Source organism: Esox lucius, chromosome 3, assembly GCF_011004845.1.
Source record: "Esox lucius isolate fEsoLuc1 chromosome 3, fEsoLuc1.pri, whole genome shotgun sequence".
Classification (NCBI taxonomy): domain Eukaryota; kingdom Metazoa; phylum Chordata; class Actinopteri; order Esociformes; family Esocidae; genus Esox; species Esox lucius.
The window spans coordinates 17,845,841-17,855,919 of record NC_047571.1 but is presented as its reverse complement, the minus strand read 5'-3'; the positions used below and the strand labels follow the sequence as shown (position 1 = coordinate 17,855,919).

Below are 10,079 nucleotides of genomic sequence, written 5' to 3'. Positions count from 1 at the left end.
GGTCAGAGGAGAATGGGCCGACTGATTCAAGCTGATAAAGGAGCAACTTTGACTGAAATAACCACTCGTTACAACCTAGGTATGCAGCAAAGCATTTGTGAAGCCACAACACGTACAACCTTGAGGCGGATGGGCTACAACAGCAGAAGACCCCACCGGGTACCACTCATCTCCACTACAAATAGGAAAAAGAGGCTACAATTTGCACGAGCTCACCAATATTGGACAGTTGAAGACTGGAAGAATGTTGCCTGGTCTGATGAGTCTCGATTTCTGTTGAGACATTCAGATGGTAGAGTCAGAATTTGGCGTAAACAGAATGAGAACATGGATCCATCATGCCTTGTTACCACTGTGCAGGCTGGTGGTGGTGGTGTAATGGTGTGGGGGATGTTTTCTTGGCACACTTTAGGCCCCTTAGTGCCATTTGGGCATCGTTTAAATGCCACGGCCTACCTGAGCATTGTTTCTGACCATGACATGGTGCAGGATAATGCACCATGTCACAAAGCTCAAATCATTTCAAATTGGTTTCTTGAACATGACAATGAGTTCACTGTACTGAAAAGGCCCCCACAGTCACCAGATCTCAACCCAATAGAGCATCTTTGGGATGTGGTGGAACGGGAGCTTCGTGCCCTGGATGTGCATCCCACAAATCTCCATCAACTGCAAGATGCTATCCAATCAATATGGACCAACATCTCTAAAGAATGCTTTCAGCACCTTGTTGAATCAATGCCATGTAGAATTAAGGCAGTTCTGAAGGCGAAAGGGGGTCAAACACAGTATTAGTATGGTGTTCCTAATAATCCTTTAGGTGAGTGTAGATGTCTGTACAACTTTGTATGAAAAATCACACTACATCCCAGTCCTCCAATCACATTTGACCGGCAGAGCCACATGCACACATTGCCTTGTAAAAATAAAAAAGAGAATTGGTAAAACTGTAAAACTGGAAGAGGTTTGTTTAGTTAGGTTACAATGTAAGTATGTGTATTATTGTCACATTTTCACTATACTTAAAAATGTAAATATGTGAAAATATTATAATTTTAATTGTTATACCAGTTGATAATTATATAAATTCCTGCTGAGAGCCATCAATTAATCGAAGCAAAGCTGCTGACAGGTCTGAGACCAATAGCTCTATTATTCAGGCCACTAGCTCCATCTATTGGTTGAATGTGAGAAGCCAATTAGAAATCATATTAATGCCTGTATATTACTGGTGTTTTTCCAAACATAGTATTTCTTTTTTGTAAACCTTTTGCTTTTTTTTTTAATAAGAAATCGTTTTTAAAATTAAGTAAATCCTTACTTTGTTTTGTGTGCACAATTTGACATGTCTAACTTTAAGCAGAATTATTCATTTTAAGTGATTTTCACTTAACAAGTCCTGACAGTGAAAGAACCAACTTCCAAATTCAACACTACTGTTGTTTGCTCCTTGGGGTTTAAGGCCGGGTGTTTTTGTAAAAGCACTTTGTGACAACTGCTGCTGTAAAAAGCGCTTTATAAATAAATGTGATCGATTGATTGACTTTGTGTGCACAAACTTCATTAAAATATTGTGTTCCTAAAATAAAACTGTAAGTAAAAGAGATTACTTAGTGTCAACATTTATTGCCCGTTTTATCTTACGACATTATTTGTGTCTTGTAAATCATGCAGATGCTTCCATACAGGTATATTGCATGATACAATCAAACAATTAATCACCACCCTATCATGCTCTGTGACATATAGAAATTCTGACCAGGCCCAGTTGACCTTGATTTTGGGTCAAGTGGCAAGAGGAAAGTATTGAAGTGACTTTGAAAGAGGGTTTACTATTGGGTCTCTTCCAGGATGAAAATACCCCAACCATAGGACATGAGGGGTCACCTATGGGAGATTTTGTTATGACTTGTTGACTCCACAACCATCATTAAAACACCCAATGAGGGTATATAAGAAAGAATCTATGAAAGAATCTATGCCAAGGGGCATTGGAGCTGTTCTGCCTTGCTGAGACACTTTATGTTGGTTTTTAATGTGTCACTCATTTGATAATGTATCTTTTTCTTAATTTTTGTTTGGTAAATTGTTACATTAATGGTGCCCTCTATTGGTGGTAGGTTTCATTAGGGACCCAATATACTGTAATATTGCAAAGGGAAATACAACCAAGGAAAATCCAGTATGATATGTAAAACCAAAATTAGAAACTATTGCAAAATATCCTAATAATGAATTATTGTGTTTAATGGGATATTTTGATACACAAATGAACAATGGAGATGCACTAATGAACAAGAAGGGGAATGAAAACAAAGAACAGTAAGTTGAAAAGTCCTGTGACATGATAGAATAGCAATCCACCCGGGCACACAGTAATGATTACATCGAGCACATGAGAGCACACGAGATAATGGGAGACATGGGGTGGACCTGTCTTCAACTATCAGGGGTCTTGCCAGCCTTTTTAAGATGCCATGATGTGTTTTACAAACGCTGTGAAGAACAATAGATAGCGATTAGTTACAGTGATAGTGATGTTTTGAAATGTTTAGACCAAGACAGCGAGACCAGGTTATCCTTTCATACCTTCATAGTTGATGCAACCGTTGGCATCTTCCTGGTTTGTCATGAGTTGCTCGACCTCATCCTCCTTCATCTTCTCACCTGCAACACATCACAAATTCTGTAAAATACATTTTTCAATTAAATATAATTTAAATTCAGTGTGTCCTAAAACCTTTATAACCTCATTGATTGCACATACAATAGTCTTCATTGTTACCTTTCCTGTTGGACCAGGCAAGGTAAAAAGTTTTCTATATGTTTTACTGTATGCAAAATAAAACGTTTTCTATACGTATTACTGCATGCAGAATAAAACTTTTTCTATATGTATTACTGCATGCAGAAAAAAACGTTTTCTATATGTATTACTGCATGCAGAATAAAAACGTTTGAGGCTTTGGACCCACCCAGTGATGCCAGGACATGCCTGAGCTCAGCGCCCATGACTGTGCCATCGCCCAGTTTGTCAAACACCCTCAGACCCTCAACAAAATCCTCATAAGTGCCACGGTCCTTGGCTTTGCAGATGTACTGATGTATTGGCAAGAAGCTGTCAAAATCCAGCATCTTCGTTGCCATCTCTGTATAAGACACAACTTAATGAAATATTACTGAAACAAACATCCACACTACAATCAATACAGAGATTACAAATATATCACTGACAGAAAGTGAATAGAAATTTTTCAAAATGTTATTTCAAATATAAAAAGTTATAATAATATAAGTAATGCAAATTGATCAGTGTTTTATTTCTTTTTTGGGTCGAAAAACCTGAACACATAACTGATCAAACAGTGTTGCAGGGTCTACCTTCAGGTTTGGGCTTTCCAAGGACATACATGATTTCAGCATTGGTGGGGTTTTGCCCCAGTGCCCTGATCAGATCACCGCATTGTCCGTATGTGATTTTCATCTCACTGAGTGGTGTCCTGTCGAACAGTTGAAATGCATCCTTGAAATCTGTGTGGAGAGCAACACAAAAAGTTTCACTGTGCTTGGTTTATATTCTATCCAGCATGGCTTTTTGAATGCAATGAATATCTGCTCAGGCCCATGAGCAGGCAGACCTAGCAGGAGTCGGATCTCAATTTAAGGAGAGGCTGGAAATGCCACAATCTGTGGTATGCTAACAGTGTGCAGCCACATATTGAAGTGGTAAGGAAATCAAAGGGTGATTGCTTCCTGCTTTCAAAAGAGAATGTTATTCTGTTGCATTCTCTCATCATAGTATTTCTTGCACTTTTGATCCATTCAAAAACTTTTGCTGGAGTGGAAATGTTATCCTTATTGTTGTGTCATACAGTATTGTAAATTGATATTGACGCACTCAAAAGACTCCCATAAATCATACATTTTATTTGATAGTGACTATTGAGAAAATTGTCACCATTTTTCATAAAATACTAAAGTAATATGTACACAACCATAGCTATCACTGTTAAAATAGGTGTCCCACTCCAGGTCCACACAACAGTTTCATGCACTAGATGTGAAAGTAGACATTGTGAGGAGACGGGCAAACAACCAAGCGTAACAACAGTCTATATCTTACCCTCAATCTGCTCAGGAGTGAATTCAAGCTTAAAGGAAAAACAAAATGGTTATATACATGTGGAGCTGTAAAAATGCTTGCTGAAAACTGAAAAGCAGAGGTCAAACACATGAACACGTGACTCTTCGACCTTGATGGTACCATCCTCCAGACCTTATTATGATGCCCTCAATATCAGATGTCCACAACACAGATTCAACAGGCTCCAGTTACACTCCACTTATTCCAAAATCTTAATCCATGGCTTAGTAAGCGTCGATTGATGGCTGACCTTCTGTCTCCCACATGCCTCTTACTGACTATTTTAACTGTGACAACATGCCTTTGACCAACAGCTTTCACTTTCTACATTTTACACTAAATCTGTTTAAATGCAAGGTGATGCGTAGTATGACCCAAACAGAGATTAAATACACTATTAATAGTTAACAATTCACAGCTGATGAAGGACATCTGAATTAAGTGACTTCGGTTTCTCTGGATGAATCAAAAATGTAAAGAAACCAGAAACATAGGAGAATAGAAGTACTTGAAAATGTAATTGTTTACATAAAATTCAAAGCCTGCATTATTCCTATTCATTTCATATAATTCATGCAAATATGGTAGGAAAAGAACATCCCTCCAGCACATATAGACACTGGTAACCTCTCTTCATGGTTGTCCTATTGTATGTATTGGATCTGTTCCAGATAATCCAAAATTACTTTCAGATCTTTGTATATTTAGCAAAGCTACTCAAAACACTACTTTTAGCCTGTTTTAAAATACATGGCCTTGGTTGGAAATGTATTAAATTCTATTTTTTGCACATAGCCAGCATTCTGATTTCAGTGGTGTGCTATGCATGGCCATAATTAAAATCACATTGTGTGGCTGTAACCTCACTACATATTACAGCTGCTCCCTCAACCATGAAAAACATTGACCCAGGCAGAGTCAGCAAGAAACAAAATGTCTTATGTAGACCAATACGTTACCTACTTCAGGTCCCATCAAGTTCAAGCTGCTGTTGCTTATGTAATGATAAATAACACTATGAAGATAAATCAGTACATTACTAAGTTCTAAGCTCCTAAATGCCTGTAGATATTTGATTGTCATGTAAATGATCATTGTTGCTCCTTAATCTTTTGTGCCACTCTCTTTATCCTGTCTTAAAACCATGTCCAAACTGTAAAACAGTATGATTCCTATTTGCATGCATTGCACTGTTCACATCACATGGTGTCTCTAATGTTCTTAAAAATACAGATGTATATCTATGGAAGACCAAACTGTTATTTCCAGCTCCTTGAAATGTCATGTTTGCCCTCAAGTGAATATATGGCTTGATATTTAGATTAAGGGTATTACATTTTTCTTTTCAATTTTAAGGAAAGTGAAAAGAAAGAAAGTTCATTCAGATAATAGTGAGATCATGCACTGTATGATAGCCCAGAAACACATTTTGTATGTATTTACCACAAGAACAACTCTCCTTGTAATCTATAATATTTGTATAAACAAAACTGAACACTAAGAATAATAAATAAAAAGATCATGGTAATTTCCCACATTATCTAAACCACCACCTAACAGGCAAATCCAAAGCTCATCATATTAACTCTATTCCCTTCATGCAAAAAATAATGAACACATTTTAGTTATTCTGTACCACAACTTCAGCTGGGTTGAACTCCGGGATCTTGACAGGCTCAGGTTCTGGGGCCTTGGGTTTGGGTGCTTCTTTGGGCTCTTCCTTCTTCTTTGGTGCCATTGTGAGAACCAAGATCTATAAAACTAGACAGAGGAAAAACACCTAGGACACAAGAACAATGACACAGCAGAGAGTAACAAACTGGGTGGAATGCGTTTACTACAACTCTGTGCAGAGTTCTTGGAGGGGGGGGTTGGGGCCCTTTATTGTCTCTGTCCAGGTGTCATCCTCACTCCCCTCCCTGACTGCGATGCTGCCAATAATAAGGCGAGTACTATAAAAGGCCACGCTTTGTGCTTCTATTTAAGACAGACAACAGGTTGTGAATGCACATTATCAAGATGCCTACTAGGAGACCCAATTTGGATTGATTTCCCCCACATGGATCCTCATCATTTTATCCATATTTCTATTGTCTGTTGTATCTGAAACTCTTAGATCTACCAGATAACGGAGCTAAAGGCATCAACTGGAGGCAGGTTCTCAGATTATCCTGTCACAACAATGTTCATAATACCCTGCAATTACTCTACCCTCAGACTGAATACAGAATCATTTCAAATGGCTGTGTGTTGTCTGCCACGGATTGGATATAAGGACATGTGTGGGGGCAAGCTGGCAATTCTGAGATTATTATAAATTTATGGGAGAGATGTTCCCATCTTCAGGGACTTGCAGAGCTTTAGTGACATTGGGGGGAGAATCGTTACTGTGGGCAGTAGACCCGACAGCATATGAATTGCTCCTAGTTCAGATTTGTATTGGGCTGGAACTGCTAGAATAAAAATGAAAACATTAAAATCTCGAGCCATGACAAGACGGTGTTGTGTCCATACCCCAAGTGACATCCCATGAGAGATTATTCCTATCTGAGACATCTACTGCATAATATTTCCTACAGTTGGATCAATTTTATGGAATTATTGGTTTATTCCATGCTGACTGCTTAGCTTTTCTAGCACTGAGACAAGGAATAAAATGTACTATTATAAAACATGACTTAAATGTATATTATAATTGTCACGGACTGGCTACGCCCCTAGCCATCTCTGACCCTTTTGGTCTCGCCAATTGGAGGCAGGTGTTGATTGTTGCCTCCAATTGGGGACCCTATTTATGTTCCTTGTTTAGCCACACCTGTGTGGTTCATTTTGGTTTTGTTCCTGTATAGGATAGCCCACGTCACTGGTTGCTGCTTTTGTTTTGTCTTGTCTTCTTTTAGAATTAAACATGGATTATTTCCACTTCATCGACTCTGCGCCTGTGTCTTACCACAAGCCCACGCGTGACAGAATGAACCACCCACAAGAGACACGACAGAGATGGACGTAGGGGAACTCCTTTGTTGGCCTGATAACGATACAGAGGAGGAGGAGAACCCCTACCGTCCCCCGCTGCAAACCTGGCTCAGTGCCGACCCCGGAAGAGACGTAGACGGAGGCGACAGACTCAACCTTCTGTGAGTCAGCCCCAATAATTTTTTGGGGGGGTGCTGTGGGGACGGTCGGAGGAACCCGAGGCGCGGCTGCCATCCCCGGAGGCCTTCCTGGAGGTTGAGCGGACTGAGGACTGGTGGGGCTTTAGGGACCCGCCGTACCGGTTCTCGCCGCCAGAGGAAGAGTCCCCGGCCAGCTTGGTGCCGTATAGGATAGCCCACGTCACTGGTTGCTGCTTTCGTCTTGTCTTGTCTTCTTTTTGAATTAAACATGGATTATTTCCACTTCATCGACTCTGCGCCTGTGTCCTACCACAGCCCCACGTGTGACAATAATATAATTATATTATAGTATCCACTTTTGACACAGGACAGAAAAATTGATGGAATAATATGGACAAAATGTTAGTGTCAGAAAAGCACTGTGAGATTCGGTTTTGTTCGATTTGGATGTTGCTTTTATTCTTGAATGTGGCCTGTTCTGTTATAATTTTTTTTCTTTGTTCTTAAACGCAGCCTGTCCATGTCCTTATCGCTTTCATCTGTCTCTTATTGCCCCCTCGTTTAAGTTCCTCTTGTCCTAGTGTGTTTTGTCAATCAATGTTGCATGCTGTGGTCGGCATGGTGCATCAAGCCTTTTTTGGAAATAAATACTAGTTTGCGCCACCTCCTCTGCGCCTGTGTCCTGCAACCTCCTTGGATCATGACAGAATGACTGACCTACAACAAAGGACGCAGCAGAGGTGGGCAGTAGGGTAAGTCCTCGGATGGCGGGATTCTGACTCCGAGGAGGAGGAGCCCTACCATCATCCGGCTACCCAGAGACCTGCCCGGCCTTGTTTGTCAGCCTTGTTCTACAGCCTCCCCCATATCATATGGACTGGATAGGCAATCGTCTGGCCATCCATCAAACCCAACCCGCTCCATGGCTTTCAGCCCACCCAGCCCTGCTCCGAAGCGGAGCTGCTGCCTCTCCCCACCCCCCGGGCGGACTTTTGTTGGTGCGGCCAGGAGTTCACGCTTTGGGGGGACTCCCAGCCGCTGCCTGTCCTTATAGCATTCACCTGTCTTGTTTGCGCCCTCGTTTTGTCCCTATTTGCATGTTACTGTTGTCATGTTGCGTAAAGCCTTTTATGGAAATACATTTGTTTGTTCCACCACCTCTGCGCATGTATCCTGCAACCACCTCGGATTGTGACAAGCACCGCATAATCTAAGACTCATCCATTTCTAGTCCACACTGACATTTTTTTTTTCTGACACTAATTGGGCTTTGTCTGTGGTCAACTGTATAGGCATGTTATTGTATTAATTTGTGGTGGTATTTCAAGACCCTGGGTAATAGGGTTTAGAATGTAAGATCCCATTAGCCTCTGTCACCAAATCAGCAGCTACAGCAATCTTCCTGAGGTCTTCGTTGCTGTAACAGACCTATATGCCCATGTCATGTAAGAAGGATTAATGTGAACTAAATACTATACACTATAACTTCTCATTGCCTCCTACAGATTTAAAATGATTTCAGCATTTTAAATGCTGAGACAAGCAATTTCCTGTTTGTAATGAGTGATTACTGCTTGCAAAAATAATAAACACTACCATTTAATAGTTTGGGGTCACTTAAACTGTCCTTGTTTTTCATGAAAACCCATGAAATTATTTAAAATAGGAAACATAGGAAATATAGTCTGACATGGTTAGAAAATGATTTCATTAAAAAATCGGACAAAATTGTGTCCTTTAAATTTGGAATTCACCAAATAATTTTCCATTTGCAGCAATTACAGCTATGCAGATCTTTGGCATTCTAGTTGTCAGTGCGTTGAGGTAATCTAAAGAGATTTCACCCCATGCTTCCTGAAACACCTCCCACAAGTTGGATTGGCTTGATGTGCTCTTCATACATACCACATGGTCAAACTGCTCCCACAACAGCTCAATAGGGTTGAGATCCGGTGACTGTGCTGGCCACTCCATTATAGACAGAATAGCAGCTGACTGCTTCTTCCCTGAATTGTTCTTGCATAGTTTGGAGCACTGCTTTAGGTCACTGTCCTGTTTTAGGAGGAAACTGACTCCAATGAAGCGTCGTCCACAGGTTATTGCTGTCACGGTACGTAAAGGCCAGACCCAGGCCCAGAGGCAGTGGAATATAGACACTAATTCAAAGGCTGACTTGCTCACAATGCTTTGATATAAGCGAACATGAACGTAACATGTGCCACTAACTTCCAACAATGACTGACCAAAAACACTAGGACAGGAGGAACAAAAATAGGGACATGAGGGGTAAACGAGGTACAGGTGAAGACTAAACTGGACAGGTAAAACCAATCCAAAAACATGGAAAAATAACCAATAGACAGTGAACATAGAATTATTAAAGACAGGAGGTCACATGCCTTTTCCGGCCATTACAAAGGCATGGCATTGCAAAATGGAGTTAGAGCCTTCCTTCAAGATCCCTTTAACCCTGTACAAATCTCCCATTTTACCACCATCAAAGCACACCCAGACCATCACATTGCCTGGACCACGCTTGACAGATGGTGTCAAGCCCTTCTCCAGCATATTTTCATTTGGTCTGTGCCTCATGAATGTTCTACATTGTGATCCGAACACCTCAAAGCTGTCTGTCCATGATACCTTTTTCCAATTTGCCCATCTTAATCATTATTTCATAACTTTTTATTGGCCCATCTGAGATATGGCATTTTCTTTTCTGCCTAGAAGGCCAGCATCCCGGAGTCGCCTCTTCACTGTTGATGTTGAGACTATGTCACAGTCATAGGTAGGCAGGACACAAGGTGCAGAGGGAGTGT

The 10,079-nt window shown here is 40.6% G+C and overlaps 1 protein-coding gene across 1 annotated transcript; it reads right to left on the bottom strand.

Annotated features, from left to right (window-relative positions):
- Positions 1-2,218: 2,218 nt before the first annotated feature.
- Positions 2,219-6,018, bottom strand: myl13 (myosin, light chain 13). The gene is made up of 6 exons (XM_010886377.3): positions 5,781-6,018; positions 4,124-4,151; positions 3,382-3,531; positions 2,976-3,149; positions 2,590-2,667; positions 2,219-2,496 (listed from the first exon to the last, which is right to left on the bottom strand). Exons 1-6 carry the CDS (start codon positions 5,880-5,882, stop codon positions 2,468-2,470), a joined length of 561 nt encoding a protein of 186 aa, XP_010884679.1. The 5' UTR covers positions 5,883-6,018; the 3' UTR covers positions 2,219-2,467.
- Positions 6,019-10,079: the final 4,061 nt, after the last annotated feature.